General features: G+C 54.3%; 1 protein-coding gene across 1 annotated transcript; it reads right to left on the bottom strand.

Annotated features, from left to right (window-relative positions):
* Positions 1 to 1,401: 1,401 nt before the first annotated feature.
* Positions 1,402 to 22,039, bottom strand: LOC139257935 (spectrin beta chain, non-erythrocytic 4-like; the record flags this gene model as incomplete). Its single annotated transcript, XM_070874681.1, has 5 exons — positions 1,402 to 1,514; positions 3,620 to 3,735; positions 5,368 to 5,448; positions 17,244 to 17,335; positions 21,866 to 22,039. Coding segments are annotated over 5 exons (576 nt in total), but the record flags the coding sequence as incomplete, so codon positions are not given.
* Between the last annotated feature and the right edge of the window lie 20 nt (positions 22,040 to 22,059).

Below are 22,059 nucleotides of genomic sequence, written 5' to 3'. Positions count from 1 at the left end.
GGTTCAAGAAGTCGGCTCACCACCACCTTCTCAAGGGGCAATTAGGGATGGGCAATAAATGCCGGCCTTGCCAGCGACGCCCACATCCCAGGAACGAATTTTTAAAAAACATTAAGTAACTGAGAGTGAACGAGAGAGAGGGAGAGAGGAAGAGATACCAAGGCTGCCAGAGAGATAGGAAGGGAGAGATCGAGAGGGAGAAAGAGAGAGTGAGAGAGAGAGCAAGTGAGAGAGAGTGAGAGAGTGAGAGCGAGAGAGAGCGAGAGTGAGCGAGAGAGGATAAGAGTGAGACAGCGAGAGAGCGAGAGAGAGCGAGTGAGAGTGAGACAGAGAGGGTGTGAGAGAGGGAGCGAGAGAGGGGGAGCGAGGGAGTGAGGGAGAGCGAGAGAGAGTGAGGGAGCGCGAGAGAGAGTGAGGGAGAGCGAGAGAGAGGGAGAGCGAGAGTGAGGGAGAGTGAGAGTGAGGGAGAGTGAGAGAGAGTGAGGGAGCGAGGGAGCAAGAGAGAGCGAGGGAGCAAGAGAGCGAGAGAGAAGGAGTGAGTGAGAGTGAGCGAGAGAGGGAACAAGAGGGGGCGAGGGGATGGGAGAGAGGGAGAAGAGAGAGGTACTCAGAGATGGAAGTAACGAAGAGAGGGCAGCGAGAAGTTCTGGGAGAGCAGGGAGTAAGGGAGTGCAGTAAGTAACTGAGGGAGAGCTGGGAGTAAGGGAGTGCAGTAAGTAACTGAGGGAGAGCTGGGAGGAAGAGAGAGAACGAGTGTAGCTGAGAGAGAGATCAGTGTATAACACAGTGTTTAACCCTTCACACACATTAGGAAATAACAGATGAACTGGTGCTAGTTAAATAAACCTGAGATGGCAAGTTATTGAGATGGGAAGCATGGCAGTCGGAGTGGGATGTGCAGGATAAATCGGGAATAGATGGTTGGGCAGGAATGTACCATCATCATAACGTGGCTAGGATATACTGGGAATGGATGGGATTGGCTGGGTATACTGGGAATGGCTGGGATTGGTTGGGATTAGCTGGGAATGGCTGAGTATACTGGGATTGGCTAGGATTGGCTGGGACTGGCTGAGTACACTGGGAATAGATGGGACTGGCTGGGTATACTGGGAGTGGCTGGGATTGGCTGGGTATACTGGGAGTGGCTGGGATTGGCTGGATATATTGGGAATGGAGGTAGTGAGCAGGACATACTGCGGATGGATGTGAGATGAAGGTTGCCCTTGTTGGCCATCCAAAAGCCTCTGGAGGTTCTTGATGACGGCTGTTCCCAGAATTCCTCCCCGGGCCACCACTGACAGACTCCGTGACCCGGAGCCATGTCTCTAAATCAGCGAAGGAGCGACCCTCGGCTCACCCTGGGGGCAGGAACACCCTTCCATCCTGAAATCTCCTCACCTTGCCGATCCGCTTGCCTTCCACAGCTAGTGCCTTCATCTTGGAGAAGTAATGATAATAGGCCACCACATAGGTGATGATGGACTTCTCATCTGGATTCTCCGTGTTCACATCTACAAGAACAGTTGAAGATGTAAAATATCACACATTCAGCGGCGGGGTTGGCCTGAAGGTACCATCAGCAGAGTGGGAATCGCCTCCGTGCACAAGAGAGGAAATGACATCCCGTTTCGTAAGTATCTTTGGAACTTACAGCACAGAAGGCCATTTGGCACACCGTGCCTGTGCTGACCCTTGGACAGAGCCGTCGTGCTCAGTTCCACGTCCCCACGTTGTGTCCGCAGCCCTGTCAGTTCCTCAGCCTCCAGTACCCGGCCCACTCACCACGGGGAATAGTTGTTCTCTATCTACACGATCAAAACCTCCCAGCATCTTGAAAACCTATATTTGGTCACCTCTTGACCTTCTCAGTTCCAAGGAGAGCAGGCGTATCTTTCCCAACCTCTCCTCATAACTGAAGTCGCTCATCCCTGGTAACATCCTGGTCAACCTTATCTGACCCTTTCCAAGGCCTTTACATCTTTCCTGAAGTGCGGGGCCCAGAATTGTCCACAATACTCCAGCTAAGGCCTAACCAGTGATTTATAAAGTTCCAGCGCGATCTCCTTGCTTTTATATTCTATTCTTCTATTCATAAAACCAAGTAACTTATGATTTTTTGACCACCGTATCAGCTTCCCCGCCATCGTGCAGGATTTGTCTATATCAGCACCATCCACACGTTTCAGAATCATCCCATTCATAGTAAACGGTCCTTCCACATTCGTCCTCCCATATCTCCATGTCATTAGTTCAGGCCTCGGGATTACTAGTCCAGTGATATAACCACGACACTAAAGTACCCCTGGCTCTACCGAATCATGTTATGAATTTCTAAGTGCCCTGATACCACTTCTTTACAGAGATAGAATGAAGTTCCCTCTACACTGTCCCATCACACACTCCCAGGGCAGGTACAGCACGGGGTTAGATACAGAGTAAAGCTCCCTCTACACTGTCCCATCACACACTCCCAGGGCAGGTACAGCACGGGTTAGATACAGAGTAAAGCTCCCTCTACACTGTCCCATCACACACTCCCAGGGCAGGTACAGAATGGGGTTAGATACAGAGTAAAGCTCCCTCTACACTGTCCCATCAAACACTCACAGGGCAAGTACAGCACGGGGTTAGATATAGAGGAAAGTCCCTTCTACACTGTCCCATCACACACTCATAGGGAAGATACAGCACGGGTTAGATACAGAATAAAGCTCCCTCTACACTGTCCCATCAAACACTCACAGGGCAGGTACAGCACGGGGTTAGATATAGAGTAAAGTCCCCTCTACACTGTCCCATCAAACACTCCCAGGGCAGGTACAGCACGGGGTTAGATACAGAGTAAAGTTCCCTCTACACTGTCCCATCAAACACTCCAAGGGCAGGTACAGCACGGGTTAGATACAGAGTAAAGCTCCCTCTACACTGTCCCATCACACACTCACAGGGCAGATACAGCACGGGGTTAGATACAGAGTAAAGCTCCCTCTACACTGTCCCATCACACACTCACAGGGCAGATACAGCACGGGTTAGATACAGAGTAAAGCTCCCTCTACACTGTCCCATCACACAATCCCAGGGCAGGTACAGCACGGGGTTAGATACAGAGTAAAGCTCCCTCTACACTGTCCCATCACACACTCCCAGGGCAGGTACAGCACGGGGTTAGATACAGAGTAAAGTCCCCTCTACACTGTCCCATCACACACTCCCAGGACAGGTACAGCACGGGGTTAGATATAGAGTAAAGTCCCCTCTACACTGTCCCATCAAACACTCCCAGGGCAGGTACAGCACGGGGTTAGGTAGAGTAAAGCTCCCTCTACACTGTCCCATCAAACACTCCCAGGGCAGGTACAGCACGGGGTTAGGTAGAGTAAAGCTCCCTCGACACTGTCCCATCAAACACTCCCAGGGCAGGTACAGCATGAGCTATTGTACATGAGGAACTGGCATCGAGTGTGACTGGACGCTCAGGTGCTCCATTGTGCAGGAACCGAACAGTCGCACAGCCCATAGACAACCTGATCAGCAAGGCCTGGTTTGAGGTCAGACGACACCTCGGGTATATTGTACGGGTGGTTCTATTCCAGCGAGCTGGTGACGGGCTTACCTTCTGGGTCGAGGAGCTTGGCGACTCCCAGGCGTTGCTCCGCCATGTTGAACGCTTGCTGCAGGTTGAAGGTTGAATTGGATTTCTGCAGTTTGGTGAAGTCAACAAGGTCATGCCTGAAAGGTCAAATATCCAGCTCGTTACATCACCAGGGCCAAAATAAAGGGAGCGCAGGGGGAAACAGTGGATATAGAGGGGACACACTGGGGAATAGTGGGATATGGAGGGGACACAGTGGGGAATAGTGGGATATGGAAGGATCACACATTGGGAACAGTGGGATATGGAGGGGGTACACACTGGGGAATAGTGGGATATGGAGGGGACACACATTGGGAATAGTGGGATATGGAGGGATCACACATTGGGGAAACAGTGGGATATGGAGGGGTCACACACTGGGGAATAGTGGGATATGGAGGGGACACACATTGGGGAAACAGTGGGATATGGCGGGGACACACATTGGGGAAACAGTGGGATATGGAGGGGTCACACACTGGGGAAACAGTGGGATATGGAGGGGACACACATTGGGAAGTGGGATATGGCGGGGACACACATTGGGGAAACAGTGGGATATGGAGGGGACACACTGGGGAATAGTGGGATATGGAGGGGACACACATTGGGGAAACAATGGGATATGGAGGGGACACACTGGGGAATAGTGGGATATGGATAGGACACATATTGGGAACAGTGGGATATGGATAGGACACATATTGGGAACAGTGGGATATGGATAGGACACATATTGGGAACAGTGGGATATGGAGGGGACACACTGGGGAATAGTGGGATATAAACATAGGAATGTACAAAATCTCAGTCTGTATTCCCTCCATATCCCACTGATCTCAGTCTGTCCACTTTAGGGTCTCAAACCCATCTGTAAGAATATCCCTGGGCCTTCTCTTCTCCAGTGGAAACTTTCCTGGTTTCTGCAGCCCCTCCTCATAATTCCACTCCTAATCCCAGTTGTTAATTCACTTGCTCTTTACTGCCCTCTCCCACACCCAGATCTCTCTCACACAATGCAGTGACCAGTGTCCCAGGTCAGACCGCACCAGGAGTGTGTACAAACTCAGAATGGACATGTCTCTGACTATCTGCTGACACTGCCCTGAGCCTATTCACTCTCAGCCCTGATAATGTGCAGCATCCCGATCCCCCCGTCCCCCTCCATCCTGTGCACTGCTCACACAGCCAACGATTACCGTCCTTCCCCGTTTCAGTACTTTGCATTTGTCCACCATTATCTGCATCTGCCCTTTGCCAGATTCATTAAAATCTCTTTCTTTGAGCATTTCCTATAGTTTAAGCCAATAAATAAAAAATGCTGAAACCAAAAGCAAAATATTACAGTTGCTGAAAATTGCAGCATGGTACAGGTCAGGAGACCATTCGGCCCATCGTGCCTGTGAGCGCGATCAGATAATCCCCTTCCTGCTCTTTCCCCACAGCCCTACAATTTTGTCCCCGTCAAGTATTTATCCAATTCCCTTTTAAAAGTTATTTTTGAATCTGGTTCCACCACCCGTCCCACGTTCCCCCCCCCCCGCCCCCATCGTCCCCCTCCCCTCCCCTCGTCCCCCTCCCCTCCCCTCGTCCCCCTCACCCCATCCCCTTGCCCCGTTCCCCTCCCATCCGCCCAGTTCTCCCATTCCCCCAGTTCCCTGTTCCCCCGGGTCCCCCAATTCCCAGTCTCCTCTGACCGTCGGTCCCAGTCCCCCGGCCCCCGGTACCTGTGTTTGTGGATCAGAGCGTTAAACGCCAGCCCGTCCCTCCAGCTGCTGGTGAAGTTCTGGATGTTGACGCCAGGATATCTGCGGACAAAAATCAAACAAACATATGAGCTGTCTTTCTACAAACACAAACCTCAAAACATTTGTACACCAGATATCTACTACCATTTATCCAAAGCTTCTAAGGTTGTGAGGTTAGTCAAATTAGCCGGGTATTCAGCGCCTCTCTGGGGTCTCAGATGCCTTGGGGCTAATTTGGATAGCCCCAATAGCGGGCACGGTGATCGCAAGGTGTAATGACCCCACACCCGTTCGATGTAATGAAGGTGGACGGCATTTTCGTGCTGCTTGTTCATTAGCATTTCTGCCCTAATTGTGCTATTTATTGGCAGCATGCATCAGCAGGGAGCCCAAAATCTTGCTAGCACTGCTTCAAGCTAGCCTGCACTGCTCCAAGCTGGCCTGCACTGCTCCAAGCTGGCCTACACCGCTCAAATCTGGCCTGCACTGCTCAAAGCTGGCCTGCACTGCTCAAAGCTGGCCTGCACTGCTCAAAGCTGGCCTGCACTGCTCAAAGCTGGCCTGCACTGCTCAAAGCTGGCCTGCACCGCTCAAATCTGGCCTGCACTGCTCAAAGCTGGCCTGCACTGGGTGGCCTGCACTGCTCAAAGCTGGCCTGCACTGCTCAAAGCTGGCCTGCACTGCTCAAAGGGGAGGTGCGTTGTGGCTGGAGCAGGTGCTGGGAGTCCTGTGTGAGCTAAATCTGTCCTGGGAAGACAGAGGAATGGCTGAACATGAGAGCGAGCAAGCACCCAGGTATTCTGACGCAGCACTGGATGTCTTGGTGGAGGGGGTGGAAAGGAGGAGAGGCTTCCTGTATCAACAGAGGCCAGCAGCCCCGACATGCACACGGGATCCAATAGCGGCGGAGGTCAATGCCAGGAGTGCAGCTCAAGGACCTGGATGCAGTGCCACGATAAGTTTAATGATCTCACACGGATGGTCACGGTCAGTGAATGTATGGTCACTTGCCGACCAACTGCGCCACTAGCCTCAGCCACTCTTCAAACCACCACACCCATCACTCACCTGCCAACAATATCGATCAATCAGCACTCCGAGCTTCACCTCACGCTCACACACTGAGCACAGTTACAAGCCTCACACCCACATCTCACACTGCCAGCTATTCAAGCACGTCAGACATCACCCAAACATATTGCCCACACTCACTGACACACGTCCCTGACTCTTGCAGGAGAAGGTGGCGCTCAGCGGGAGGCAGCAGGAACTGACCATGGGGGAGAGGCAGCTTGCGTGCTCGAACCCCCATGGAGGGGGCGGTCTGGCCATTATGGGAAGCGGCATTGCTGAGGCCGTGTGCAGCGGCGGGGCTCAATCCACTGATGGCGATATCCTCACAGAGGGGTGGGGGGGTGAGGGAGAGGGGGAGGAGTGGGGCGTAATGGAGGGGTGGGTGGGCGGGAGTGGGACGGTTCCCTGTTGCTGCTTCACGAACTTCCACCTGTGCGAGGTTGTCAGAGCGTCGGCTGACCATCGAGCTACAACATGGCAACGCCGCCGTCCAATCAGCATTGCACGCTGACCGACGCTATCCGGCGGGCCTTCCCGCGCACTGACTCCTATACCAAGATGGCCATCAGTAACCAGGTCTCAGTAACCTGCACATCAGTAACCAGGCATCAGTAACCAGGCCATCAGTAACCAGGCATCAGTAACCAAGCATCAGTAACCAGGTCTCAGTAACCAGACCTCAGTAACCAGGCCATCAGTAACCAGGTCTCAGGAACCTGTACATCAGTAACCAGGCCTCAGTAACCAGGCCATCAGTAACCAGGCCTCAGTAACCTGCACATCAGTAACCAGGCCATCGATAACCAGGCATCAGTAACCTGCACATCAGTAACCAGGCCATCGGTAACCAGGCATCAGTAACCTGCACATCAGTAACCAGGCCATCAGTAACCAGTTCCAGGTGCATGGAGAGGCTCGGGAGGTGCGTCGCTGAGGCCTAGAAAAAGGCCCAACGCGTTGGAGAGGCTCGGGAGTTCCAGGTGCGAGGAGAGGTTCGGGAGTTCCAGGTGCGAGGAGAGGCTCGGGAGTTCCATATGCGTTGGAGAGGCTCGGGAGTTCCAGGTGCGAGGAGAGGTTCGGGAGTTCCAGGTGCGAGGAGAGGCTCGGGAGTTCCAGGTGCGAGGAGAGGCTCGGGAGTTCCAGGTGCGAGGAGAGGCTCGGGAGTTCCAGGTGCGAGGAGAGGCTCGGGAGTTCCAGGTGCGAGGAGAGGCTCGGGAGTTCCAGGTGCGAGGAGAGGCTCGGGAGTTCCAGGTGCGAGGAGAGGTTCGGGAGTTCCAGGTGCGAGGAGAGGTTCGGGGGTTCGTGGTGCGAGGAGAGGCTCGGGAGGTGTGTCGGGAAGGCCAGCCGGTGCAGCTACAGGGAGAAGGCAAAAAAGAAGAAAGACATCGAAAGGTGACGTCACAGCCAAGGGGGTAAGTGATTGGCTGGTGATTAGTGAGTAGTTTTTCTTTTTCTTTCTTTATCAGTAAGTAACCTTTTAACATTGCTGTTGCCCAATTACGTTAATCCAAGGGTTAAGTCATGGCAGGAGAGCTCGGATACATGATATGCTCCTCCTGCACTATGTGGGAAGTCAGGGACGCTTCCGGTGTACCTGACAACTACGTGTGCGGGAAGTGTATCCGCCTCCAGCTCCTGACAGACCGCATTGCGGCACTGGAGCTGAGGGTGGATTCACTCTGGAGCATCCACGATGCTGAGAATGACGTGAATAGCACGTTTAGCGAGTTGGTCACACCGCAGGTAAAGGGTACACAGCCAGATAGGGAACGAGTGACCAACAGGAAGAGCAGTGCAAGGAAGGTAGTGCAGGGGTCCCCTGCGGTCATCCCCCTGCAAAACAGATACACCGCTTTAAGTACTGTTGAGGGGGATGACTCATCAGGGGAGGGCAGCAGCAGCCAAGTTCATGGCACTGTGGCTGGCTCTGCTGCACAGGAGGGCAGGAAAAAGATTGGGAGAGCGATAGTGATAGGGGATTCAATGGTGAGGGGAATAGATAGGCGTTTCTGCGGCCGCAACCGAGACTCCAGGATGGTATGTTGCCTCCCTGGTGCAAGGGTCAAGGATGTCTCGGAGCGGGTGCAGGACATTCTGAAAATGGAGGGTGAACAGCCAGTTGTCGTGGTGCACATAGGTACCAATGATATAGGTAAAAAAAGGGGATGAGGTCCTACAACACGAATTTAGGGAGCTCGGAGCTAAATTAAAAGTAGGACCTCAAAAGTAGTAATCTAAGGATTGCTACCAGTGCCACGTGCTAGTCAGGGTAGGAATCGCAGGATAGCTCAGATGAATACATGGCTTGAGGAGTGGGATTCAAATTCCTGGGACATTGGAACCGGTTCTGAGGGAGGTGGGACCAGTACAAACCGGACAGTCTGCGCCTGGGCAGGACCGGAACCAATGTCCTGGGGGGAGTGTTTGCTAGTGCTGTTGGGGAGGAGTTAAACTAATATGGCAGGGGGATGGGAACCTATGCAGGGAGACAGAGGGAAATAAAATGGAGTCAGAGGCAAAAGATAGAAAGGAGAATAGTAAAAGTGGAGGGCAGAGAAACCCAAGATAAAAAACAAAAAGGGCCACATTACAGCAAAATTCTAAAGGGGCAAAGTGTGTTAAAAACATAAGCCTGGAGGCTCTATGCCTCAATGCGAGGAGTATTCGGAATAAGGTGGACGAATTAACTGCACAGATAGCAGTTAACGGATACGATGTGATTGGCATCACGGAGACATGGCTCCAGGGTGACCAAGGCTGGGAACTCAACATCCAGGGGTATTCAACATTTAGGAAGGATAGACAGAGAGGAAAAGGAGGCGGGGTGGCATTGCTGGTTAAAGAGGAAATTAATGCAACAGTAAGGAAGGACATTGGTTTGGATGATGTGGAATCGGTATGGGTGGAGCTACGGAATACCAAAGGGCAGTAAACGCTAGTGGGAGTTGTGTACAGGCCACCAAACAGTAGTAGTGAGGTTGGGGACGGCATCAAACAAGAAATACGGGATGTGTGCAATAAAGGTACAGCAGTTATCATGGGCGACTTTAATCTACATATAGATTGGGCTAACCAAACTGGTAGTAATGCGGTGGAGGAGGATTTCCTGGAGTGTATTAGGGATGGTTTTCTTGACCAATATGTCGAGGAACCAACAAGAGAGCTGGCCATCCTAAACTGGGTGATGTGTAATGAGAAGGGACTAATTAGCAATCTTGTTGTGCGAGGCCCCTTGGGGAAGAGTGACCATAATATGGTAGAATTCTTCATTAAGATGGAGAGTGACACAGTTAATTCAGAAACTAGGGTCCTGAACTTAAGGAAAGCTAACTTCGACAGCATGAGGCGTGAATTGGCTGGAATAGACTATCAAAGGATACTTAAAGGGTTGACGGTGGATAGGTAATGGCAAACATTTAAAGATCACATGGATGAACTTCAACAATTCCGAAGGAAGACACAAATAACCTTCCGGATGTACTACGGGACCGAGGGTCTAGTGAGAAGGAGGAATTGAAGGATATCCTAATTAGGCGAGAAATTGTGTTGGGGAAATTGATGGGATTGAAGGCCGATAAATCCCCGGGCCCTGATTGTCTGCATCCCAGAATACTTAAGGAAGAGGCCTGAGAAATAGTGGATGCATTGGTGATCATTTTCCAACAGTCTATCGACTCTGGATCAGTTCCTATGGAGTGGAGGGAAGTTAATGAAACACCACTTTTTAAAAAAGGAGGGAGAGAGAAAACGGGTAATTATAGGCCGGTTAGCCTGACATCAGTAGTGGGGAAAATGTTAGAATCAATTATTAAGGATGAAATAGCAGCGCATTTGGAAAGCAGTGACAGGATCGGTCCAAGTCAGCATGGATTTATGAAAGGGAAATCATGCTTGACAAATCTTCTGGAATTTTTTGAGGATGTAACTAGTAGAGTGGATAAGGGAGAACTAGTGGATGTGGTGTATTTGGACTTTCAAAAGGCCAAGAGATTGGTGTGCAAAATCAAAGCACATGGTATTGGGGGTAATGTACTGACGTGGATAGAGAACTGGTTGGCAGACAGGAAGCAGAGAGTCGGGATAAACGGGTCCTTTTCGGAATGGGAGGCAGTGACTAGTGGAGTGCCGCAGGGCTCAGTGCTGGGACCCCAGCTCTTTACAATATACATCAATGATTTGGATGAAGGAATTGAGTGTATATCTCCAAGTTTGCAGATGACACTAAACTGGGTGGCGGAGGAGGATGCTAAGAGGCTGCAGGGTGACTTGGACAGGTTTAGGTGAGTGGGCAAATGCATGACAGATGCAGTATAATGTGGATAAATGTGAGGTTATCCACTTTGGTGGCAAAAACACGAAGGCAGAATATTATCTGAATGGTGACAGATTAGGAAAAGGGGAGGTGCAACGAGACCTGGGTGTCATTCATTGAAAGTTGACATGCAGGTACAGCAGGCGGTGAAGAAGGCAAATGGCATGTTGGCCTTCATAGCTAGGGGATTTGAGTATAGGAGCAGGGAGGTCTTACTGCAGTTGTACAGGGCCTTAGTGAGGCCTCACCTGGAATATTGTGTTCAGTTTTGGTCTCCTAATCTGAGGAAGGACGTTCTTGCTATTGAGGAAGTGCAGTGAAGGTTCACCAGACTGATTCCCGGGATGGCTGGACTGACATATGAGGAGAGACTGAATCAACTGGGCCTTTATACACTGGAGTTTAGAAGGATGAGAGGGGATCTCATAGAAATGTATAAGATTTTGACGGGACGGGACAGGTTAGATGCGGGAAGAATGTTCCCGATGTTGGGGAAGTCCAGAACCAGGGGACACAGTCTTAGGATAAGGGGTAGGCCATTTAGGACTGAGATGAGGAGAAACTTCTTCACTCAGAGAGTTGTTAACCTGTGGAATTCCCTGCCGCAGAGAGTTGTTGATGCCAGTTCATTGGATGTATTCAAGAGGGAGTTAGATGTGACCCTTATGGCTAAAGGGATCAAGGGGTATGGAGAGAAAACAGGAAAGGGGTACTGAGGGAATGATCAGCCATGATCTTATTGAATGGTGGTGCAGGCTCGAAGGGCCGAATGGCCTACTCCTGCACCTATTTTCTATGTTTCTATGTTTAACCAGGCCATTAGTAACCAGGCCATCAGTAACCAGGCCATCAGTAACCTGCACATCAGTAACCAGCTGTTGTACCCCATAGTGGGTACTTTATAGTGATCTTTACAGTGCGACAACTGCAAGAGAAATGCAGGGAAAAGCACCAACCCTTGTACATGGCCATCAAGCCGGGCTGTGTCATCATTCCAACCCGCTTCTCAATCTTCCTCGCTGCCATACTCCACCTTACACTCAGTAAGCTCCCCGCTGGAGTGGAACTAAACTACAGAACCAGTGGGAACCTGTTCAACCTTCGTCGTCTCCAGGCCAGGTCCAAGACCTTCCCATCCTCTGTCATCGAACTACAGTACGCGGACAACGCTTGCGTCTGAGCACATTCAGAGACTGAACTCCAAGTCATAGTCAACATCTTCACCGAGGCGTACGAAAGCATGGACCTTACACTAAACATCCGTAAGACAAAGGTCCCCCAGCAACCTGACCCCACCACACAGCACTGTCCCCCAAGTCATCAAGATCCATGGCGCGGCCCTGGACAACGTGGAACCATACCTTGAGAGCCTATTATCAGCAAGGGCAGACATCGACGACGAGATCCAACACCGCCTCCATTCAGCCGTCTGAGGAAAAGTGTGTTCAAAGATCAGGCCCTCAAGTCTGACACCAAGCTCATGGTCGACAGGGCTATAGTAATACCCGCCCTCCTGTATGGCTCAGAGACATGGACCATATACAATAGACACCTCAAATCGCTGGAGAAATACCACCAACGATGTCTTCGCAAGATCCTGAAAATCCCCTGGGAGGATAGACACACCAATGTCAGTGTCCTCGATCAGGCCAACATCCTTAGCATCGATGCACTGACCACACTCGACCAGCTCCGTTGGGCGGCCACATTGTTCGCATGCCCGACACAAGACTCCCAAAGCAAGCGCTTTACTCAGAACTCCTACACGGCATGCGAGCCCCAGGTGGGCAGAGGAAACGTTTCAAGGTCACCCTCAAAGCCTCCTTGACAAAGTGCAACATCCCCACCGGCACCTGGGAGTCCCTGGCCAAAGACTGCCCTAAGTGGAGGAAGTGCATCCGGGAGGGCGCTGAGCACCTCGAGTCTCGTCGCCGAGAGCATGCAGAAATCAAGCGCAGGCAGCGGAAGGAGCGTGTGGCAAACCTGTCCCACCCTCCCCTTCCCTCAACCACTGTCTGTCTCACCTTTGACAGAGACTGTAATTCACGTATTGGACTGTTCAGTCACCTGAGAACTCACTTTTGGAGCGGAAGCAAGTCTTCCTCGATTTCGAGGAACTGCCTATGATGAACCAGGCCATCAGTAAGCAGCACATTAGTAAATAACACAAGTTACCAGCACATCAGTAACCAGCACATCAGTAAATAACACAAGTTACCAGCACATCAGTAACCAGCACATCAGTAAATAACACAAGTTACCAGCACATCAGTAACCAGCACATCAGTAACTAGATTAATGAGACAATTACACCTGTAGTAACAAATGTATCAGATACTGAACAGGATGAAATATTTTTTGAAGTGGTGACACTTTGTTGGATGGGAAAGGGAGAAAGGGATGGTGTGTCTAGATGGAGGGTGCAGGGATTGCAGTACGGTGCTTCACAAGCGTCTCATTGGAAACATTCAGGTGTACGGCAGAAGGGGTAACATGGATAGAAAGCTGGTTTTAAACAGGAAACAACGAGATAGAAGCTGACTACAAATTGTGTATATTTTCAGCAGAGAAGACACACGCTAGGTGATGTCAATCAGGGCGATAGTGTAAGATACTCAATGCTAAAAGCAAATCAAAGCTAGAAAAGTACAAATATAACACTCGGTATTGACAATGTCAACAAAATATTAATTGTCAGCTCCCACTGACCAGCACAGGCCCAGCTCCCACTGACCAGCACAGGCCCAGCTCTCACTGACCAGCACAGGCCCAGCTCCCACTGACCAGCACAGGCCCAGCTCCCACTGACCAGCACAGGCCCAGCCCCCACTGACCAGCACAGGCCCAGCTCCCACTGACCAGCACAGGCCCAGTTCCCACTGACCCACACAGGCCCAGCTCCCACTGACCAGCACAGACCCAGCCCCCACTGACCAGCACAGGCCCAGCTCCCACTGACCAGCACAGGCCCAGTTCCCACTGACCCACACAGGCCCAGCTCCCACTGACCAGCACAGGCCCAGCTCCCACTGACCAGCACAGGCCCAGCTCCCACTGACCAGCACAGGCCCAGCTCTCACTGACCAGCACAGGCCCAGCTCCCACTGACCAGCACAGGCCCAGCTCCCACTGACCAGCACAGGCCCAGCCCCCACTGACCAGCACAGGCCCAGTTCCCACTGACCCACACAGGCCCAGCTCCCACTGACCAGCACAGACCCAGCTCCCACTGACCAGCACAGGCCCAGCTCCCACTGACCAGCACAGGCCCAGCTCCCACTGACCAGCACAGGCCCAGCTCCCACTGACCAGCACAGGCCCAGCTCCCACTGACCAGCACAGGCCCAGCTCCCACTGACCAGCACAGGCCCAGCTCCCACTGACCAGCACAGGCCCAACCCCCACTGACCAGCACAGGCCCAACCCCCACTGACCAGCACAGGCCCAGCTCCCACTGACCAGCACAGGCCCAACCCCCACTGACCAGCACAGGCCCAGCTCCCACTGACCAGCACAGACCCAGCACCCACTGACCAGCACAGGCCCAACCCCCACTGACCAGCACAGGCCCAGCTCCCACTGACCAGCACAGGCCCAGCTCCCACTGACCAGCACAGGCCCAACCCCCACTGACCAGCACAGGCCCAGCTCCCACTGACCAGCACAGGCCCAGCTCCCACTGACCAGCACAGGCCCAGCCCCCACTGACCAGCACAGGCCCAGCTCTTACTGACCCACACAGGCCCAGCTCCCACTGACCCACACAGGCCCAGCTCTCATTGACCCACACAGGCCCAGCTCCCGCTGACCCACACAGGCCCAGCTCCCGCTGACCCACACAGGCCCAGCTCCCACTGACCCGCACAGGCCCAGCTCTCACTGACCAGCACAGGCCCAGCTCCCACTGACCAGCACAGGCCCAGCTCCCACTGACCAGCACAGACCCAGCTCCCACTGACCAGCACAGGCCCAGCCCCCACTGACCAGCACAGGCCCAGCTCCCACTGACCAGCACAGGCCCAGCTCCCACTGACCAGCACAGGCCCAGCCCCCACTGACCAGCACAGGCCCAGCTCCCACTGACCAGCACAGGCCCAGCTCCCACTGACCAGCACAGGCCCAGCTCCCACTGACCAGCACAGGCCCAGCTCCCACTGACCAGCACAGGCCCAGTTCCCACTGACAAGCACAGGCCCAGCTCCCACTGACCAGCACAGTCCCAGCTCCCACTGACCTGCACAGGCCCAGCTCCCACTGACCAGCACAGGCCCAGCTCCAACTGACCCGCACAGTCCCAGCTCCCACTGACCTGCACAGGCCCAGTTCCCACTGACCAGCACAGGCCCAGCTCTCACTGACCAGCACAGGCCCAGCTCTCACTGACCAGCACAGGCCCAGCTCCCACTGACCAGCACAGGCCCAGCTCCCACTGACCAGCACAGGCCCAGCTCCCACTGACCAGCACAGGCCCAGCTCTTACTGACCAGCACAGGCCCAGCTCCCACTGACCAGCACAGGCCCAGCTCCCACTGACCCACACAGGCCCAGCTCTCACTGACCCACACAGGCCCAGCTCTCACTGACCCACACAGGCCCAGCTCCCACTGACCAGCACAGGCCCAGCTCCCACTGACCCACACAGGCCCAGCTCCCACTGACCAGCACAGGCCCAGCTCCCACTGACCAGCACAGGCCCAGCTCCCACTGACCAGCACAGGCCCAGCTCTCACTGACCAGCACAGGCCCAGCTCCCACTGACCAGCACAGGCCCAGCTCCCACTGACCAGCCCACCGAAGCGCTGCTCTGTATTCTCCAACTCCTTCAGGACTCGGCTGCCTGTATTTGAGTACAGATTGGCGCTCACCAATCACACAATCCACAACCTGTCTACACTCCACCTCCGCAAGTTCCTCACCACTAAGTTGCAGCCCACACCTTGCTCTCTTGGACTCTGCTCCACTCCGTGCCCCGTCCACAAGCCCACTGTCAATCCAAGGCCGGTCAGTGTTGACGCACCCACGCTCCTGTCCGGCTTGCTACATCCCATCCCATCTCCAAAAGCCAGCACCAAATCCTGCCTCCTTCACCAATTCAGTCACCAGTCCTTATTCTGTGATGTCAGCAGTACATACAGTTATCTATCCAATTATGTTGGCCTATCTTACTCTTCTCACTCTCCCCCAATGCACCTTGGGAGGTGATGATGATAATAATGGCCCTGAATTCGCGGTCACGCTGTCGATAACGCTGCCGACATCCGAAGGGCTCAGTGAGTAGCACTTGCGTTTAAGTCCCATTCCAGGAACTTGAGCATATAAATCTAGGCTGACTCTCCAGTGCAGTGCTGAGGGAGTGCTGCACTGTCGGAGGTGCCGTTAAACATTAAACCGAGGCCCCATCTCTCAGGTGGGTGTAAAAGATCCCACGGCACTATTTTGAAGAAGAGCAGGGGAGTTATCCCCTGTATCCTGGCCAATATTTATCTTTCAATCAACATAACAAAAAATCTAGTCATTATCAGATTGCTGTTAGTGGGAGCTTGCTGTGCACAAACTGGCTGCCATGTTACCCACATTACATAAGAACATAAGAAACAGGAGCAGGAGTAGGCCATACGGCCCCTTGAGCCTGCTCCGCCATTTAATACGATCATGGCTGATCTGATCATGGACTCAGCTCCACTTCCCTGCCCGCTCCCATATCCCCTTATCGTTAAAGAAACTGTCTATTTCTGTCTTAAATTTATTCAATGTCCCGGCTTCCACAGCTCTCTGAGACAGCGAATTCCACAGATTTACAACCCTCTGAGAGAAGAAATTTCTCCTCATCTCAGTTTTAAATGGGCGGCCCCTTATACTAAGATCATGCCCTCTAGTTCTAGTCTCCCCCATCAGTGGACTACAGTGACTACTCTCCAAAAGCACTTCATTGCCTGTAAAGTGCTTTGAGACGTCCGGTGGTTGTGAAAGGCGCCATATAAATGCAAGTCTTTCTTTCTTTAAATACAAGTTAGGAAATAACTAAACCGAAACTACAAAAGGCTTTTGGGCAGCAAAGACGCTGACACAGGAAGGCCTTGTTTTCAAACTCGAGTTTCATTTAAAGTTTGTATCCGCTCAGACACGTAGAGAGTTCAGTCACTTCTGCTGAATGAGTATGGAGATGTGTGTCCTCTGACCCCTCCAGCCGGTGCCCTCTGAACCCCCCCCAACAGCCGGTGCCCTCTGACCCCCCCCGCCACAGCCGGTGCCCTCTGACCACACCACCCACAGCCGGTGCCCTCTGACCACACCACCCACAGCCGGTGCCCTCTGACCCCCCCATCCTGTGCCCTCTGACCCGCCCCCGCCACAGCCGGTGCCCTCTGACCCTAGCCGGTGCCCTCTGACCACACCACCCACAGACAGTGCCCTCTGACCCCTCCCCCCCAGCCGGTGCACTCTGACCCCAGCCGGTATAATCACTCACCCTGCTGTCTTCATCTGACACCACAACAGGAGAGCGTCTTTGGCCGAGCGAGTCTCCCGATTATCTTCCGTTTCAATTTTGATCACCTGAATCTAAAACATGCAAATCAACAAAGAGCGTGAAACACCAAGATGGTTGGTGCGAAACTCCAAACATCATTCTCCGCCTCTCACTCTGCCAGCACTCTGCGCTGTTGTTATCCCATAAAATACATCGCAAAAAGGGAAAACAGCTCCGACCTCTCTGGCCCTGGTTCCCACCCTCGCTGCTCGCCACATCCCCATCAGTTCCTCCCCTCCCCTTCCCCACTCCCCTACCGCTCCCCCCTCCCCCACTGCTCCCTCTCACCCCCTCCCCCACTGCTCCACCCTCCCCCCTCCCCCACTGCTCCCTCTCACCCCCTCCCCCACTGCTCCCCCCTCCCACCTCCCCCACTGCTCCCTCTCACCCCCTCCCCCACTGCTCCCCCTCCTCCTCCCACACTGCTCCCCCCCTCCCCCCCTCCCCCACTGCTCCCTCTCACCCCCTCCCCCACTGCTCCCCCCTCCCCTCTCCCCCACTGCTCCCCCCTCCCCCCTCCGCTCCCTCTCACCCCCTCCCCCACTGCTCCCCCCTCCCCCTCCCCCACTGCTCCCTCTCACCCCCTCCCCCACTGCTCTTCCCTCCCCCACTGCTCCCCCTCCTCCTCCCACACTGCTCCCCCCCTCCCCCACTGCTCCCCCCTCCCCCACTGCTCCCCCCTCCCCCACTGCTCCCCCTCCCCCTCCCACACTGCTCCCCACTGCTCCCCTGCTTCCCCTCCCCCGCTCCCCCACTGCTCACCCCACTCCCACTGCTCCCCCCTCCCCCATTGCTCCCCCTCCCCCTCCCCCACTGCTCCCCCTCCCCCCCACTGCTCCCCCTCCCCCCCACTGCTCCCCCTCCCCCCCTCCCCCACTGCTCCCCCTCCCCCGCTCCCCCACTGCTCCCCCTCCCCCCCACTGCTCCCCCTCCCCCCCTCCCCCACTGCTCCCCCTCCCCCGCTCCCCCACTGCTCCCCCTCCCCCGCTCCCCCACTGCTCCCCCTCCCCCCCTCCCCCACTGCTCCCCCTCCCCCGCTCCCCCACTGCTCCCCCACCCCCGCTCCCCCACTGCTCCCCCTCCCCCCCTCCCCCACTGCTCCCCCTCCCCCGATCCCCCACTGCTCCCCCTCCCCCGCTCCCCTACTGCTCCCCCTCCCCCGCTCCCCCACTGCTCCCCCTCCCCCGCTCCACTACTGCTCCCCCCACCCCCTCCCCCACTGCTCCCCCTCCCCCGCTCCCCCACTGCTCCCCCTCCCCCGCTCCACTACTGCTCCCCCTCCCCCGCTCCCCCACTGCTCCCCCTCCCCCGCTCCCCTACTGCTCCCCCTCCCCCGCTCCCCCACTGCTCCCCCTCCCCCGCTCCCCCACTGCTCCCCCTCCCCCCCTCCCCCACTGCTCCCCCTCCCCCGCTCCCCCACTGCTCCCCCTCCCCCGCTCCCCCACTGCTCCCCCTCCCCCCCTCCCCCACTGCTCCCCCTCCCCCGCTCCCCCACTGCTCCCCCTCCCCCCCTCCCCCACTGCTCCCCCCACCCCCTCCCCCACTGCTCCCCCTCCCCCGCTCCCCCACTGCTCCCCCTCCCCCCCTCCCCCACTGCTCCCCCTCCCCCGCTCCCCCACTGCTCCCCCTCCCCCCCTCCCCCACTGCTCCCCCTCCCCCGCTCCCCCACTGCTCCCCCTCCCCCGCTCCCCCACTGCTCCCCCTCCCCCGCTCCCCCACTGCTCCCCCTCCCCCGCTCCCCCACTGCTCCCCCTCCCCCGCTCCCCTACTGCTCCCCCTCCCCCGCTCCCCCACTGCTCCCCCTCCCCCGCTCCCCCACTGCTCCCCCTCCCCCGCTCCCCCACTGCTCCCCCTCCCCCGCTCCCCCACTGCTCCCCCTCCCCCGCTCCCCCACTGCTCCCCCTCCCCCTCCCCCACTGCTCCCCCTCCCCCGCTCCCCCACTGCTCCCCCTCCCCCTCCCCCACTGCTCCCCCTCCCCCGCTCCCCTACTGCTCACCTCTCTCCATCACCCGCTGCTTCATAGAAAATTACGATACGGAAGGAGGCCATTTCGGCCCATCGTGTCCATGCCAGCCAACAAAGAGCTATCCCACCTTAGTCTGTAGCCCTGTAGGTTACGGCACTTCAAGTGGTGAGTGTTTCTGCCTCTACTGCCCTTTCAGGCAGTGAGTTCGAGATCCCCACCTCTGGGTGAAAAAATGTTTCCTCATCTCCCCTCTAAACCAATTACTTTAAATCTATGCCCCCTGGTTGTTGACCCCTCTGCCAAGGGAAACAGGTCCTTCCTATCCACTCTATCTAGGTCCCTCATAATTTTATACACCTCAATAAGGTCTCCCCTCAGCCTCCTCTGTTCCAAAGAAAACAGACCCAGCATCTCCAATCTTTCCTCATCGCCAAAATTCTCCAGTCCAGGCAACATCCTTGTAAATCTCCTCTGCACCCTCTCCAGTGCAATCACATCTTTCCTGTAATGCGGTGACCAGAACTGCACGCAGTACTCCAGCTGTGGCCTAGTGTTGTATAACCATCCTGCTCTTATAATCTATGGCTCAGCTAATAAAGTATTCCATATGCCTTCTTAACCTGTCCTGCTACCTTTAAGGATCTGTGGACATATACTCCCAGGTCCCTCTGTTTGTCCACACTTCTCAGTGTCCTCCCATTTAATGTGTTTTCCCTTGCCTTGGTACTCCTCCCCAAATGCATTACCTCACACTTCTCCGGATTGAATTCCATTTGCCACTTTCCTGCCCCACTGACCAGTTCATCGATATCTTCCTGCAGTCTAGAACTTCCTCCTCACTGTCAACCACACCGCCAACTTTTGTATCATCTGCAAATTTCTTTGTCATATCCCCAAATTTATGTCTAAATCATTAATATATACCACAAAAAGCAAGGGACCCAGTACTGAGCCCTGTGGACCCCCACTAGAAACAGCCTTCCAGTCGCAAAAACACCCATCAACCATCACCCTTGGCTTCCTCCCACTGAGCCAATTGGCTCCCATGGGCTTTTACGTTGTGGGAACTTGTCAAAAACCTTGCTAAAATCCATATACAGTACATCGCACGCACTGCCCTCATCGACCCTCCTTGTTACCTCTTCAATCAAGTTAGTCAGGCACGACCTTCCCTTAGTAAATCCATGCTGACTGTCCTTGATCAATCTGTGTCTAAATGAAGGTTTATACTGTTCCTCAGAATTGATTCTAGTGATTTGCCCACCGCCGAGGTTAAACTAACTGGCCAGTAATTGCTCGGTTTATCCCTTCTTCCCTTTTTAAACAACGTTAGCAGTTCTCCAGTCCTCTGGCACAACTCCTGTAGTCAGAGAGGATTGGAAAATGATGGTCAGAGCCTCTACTATTTCCTCCCTTGCTTCTTTTAGTAGCCTCGGGTATATTTCATCTGGTCCTGGCGATTTATCAACTTTCAAAGGTTTCACTCTCTTCCTCCTGAACTTCAATGTTAGCATCATCCCCCTCTTTTGTGAAGACGGCTGCAAAGTATTCATTAAGTACCTTACCCACATCCTCCACCTCCACACATAAACCACCATTTTGGTCCCTAATAGGCCCTACACTTTCCTTAGTTATTCTCTTGCTCTTTATGTAACTAAAAAACATCTTTGGGTTTTCTTTGATTTGACTTGCCAGTAATTTTTTATACCGTCTCTTTGCTTCTTAATTTCACCCCGACACTCTCTATACTCTTCCACGTTTTCTGCAGTATTGAGCTCACAATATATGATATAGGTTTCCCTTTTTTGCCTTACCTTACCCTGTATGCACCTTGTCATCCAGGGGGCTCTAAATTTGGCAATTCTACCCTTTTTCTTTGTGGGACATGTTTACTCTGAACTCCATGTACCTCAAGTAGCTGTTTCCAGTCCACTTTTGCTAAATCACTTCTCAACCGAGTATAATTCACCTTCCCCCCAATTTAGAATCATTACTCATGTTTAATCTTTGTTCTTATCCATAATTATGCTAAAACTAACTGAATTATGATCACCACCACAACAATGCTCTCCCACTCATACTCCTTCCACCAACCCAGCTTAATTCCCTAAAACTAAGTCCAGAACTGCCCCTGCTCTTGTTAGGCTTGCTACATACTGGCTAAACAGTTCTCCAGAATGCAATTTACGAATTCTGTGGCCTCTATACCGTTTACACTGATAGTATCCCAGGGGCAGAGTGTCGGGGGGTGGGGGGAGAGGGTGGTGCTAGGGCAGGGGAGGGGCAGAGGGGAATGAGTGGAGAAGGGCTAGCAATGGGCGAGGGTATGAGGGCAGAGCGGGGGGTGGGCGGAGGGAAGTTGAGGGTGTGGGAGAGCGGTGATCAGTGGGGCAGAGTCTGAGGGGGGTGGGGCGAACTGTACTGCCCCTCCCCCACCCTCGCGCCCCTCACTCTCTGCCCATAACCTGAGGCACGGATGATTGACAGGTGAGTTTATACATTACTCCCCTCCCGAGGACAGCGGGCATTGAGCAGGGCACTGAACTGGTCATTGGCAAGGCTGGCACTGCCCCTGTCCCTGCCAGGCACGGATACCTGGAATCGGAGGATGATGGTCCAGATCAGGCCCAAAGTGAGCCGGTGGTTTCCGTCCACAATGTCGTGTGAGCCCACGTTCTCCAGGTGAACCCGCTGCTCCTTCAGGAACTGCAGCGCCTTGTCCACGTTCTCCAGGGAGTGGATCCGCATTCGGCCCCGAGTCGGCTTGGGCTACGGTGAGAGAGAGAAGG

This window comes from Pristiophorus japonicus, unplaced genomic scaffold (assembly GCF_044704955.1).
Source record: "Pristiophorus japonicus isolate sPriJap1 unplaced genomic scaffold, sPriJap1.hap1 HAP1_SCAFFOLD_934, whole genome shotgun sequence".
Classification (NCBI taxonomy): domain Eukaryota; kingdom Metazoa; phylum Chordata; class Chondrichthyes; family Pristiophoridae; genus Pristiophorus; species Pristiophorus japonicus.
The sequence above is the reverse complement of the archived record's forward strand: the minus strand, read 5'-3'. Positions and strand labels throughout refer to the sequence as shown.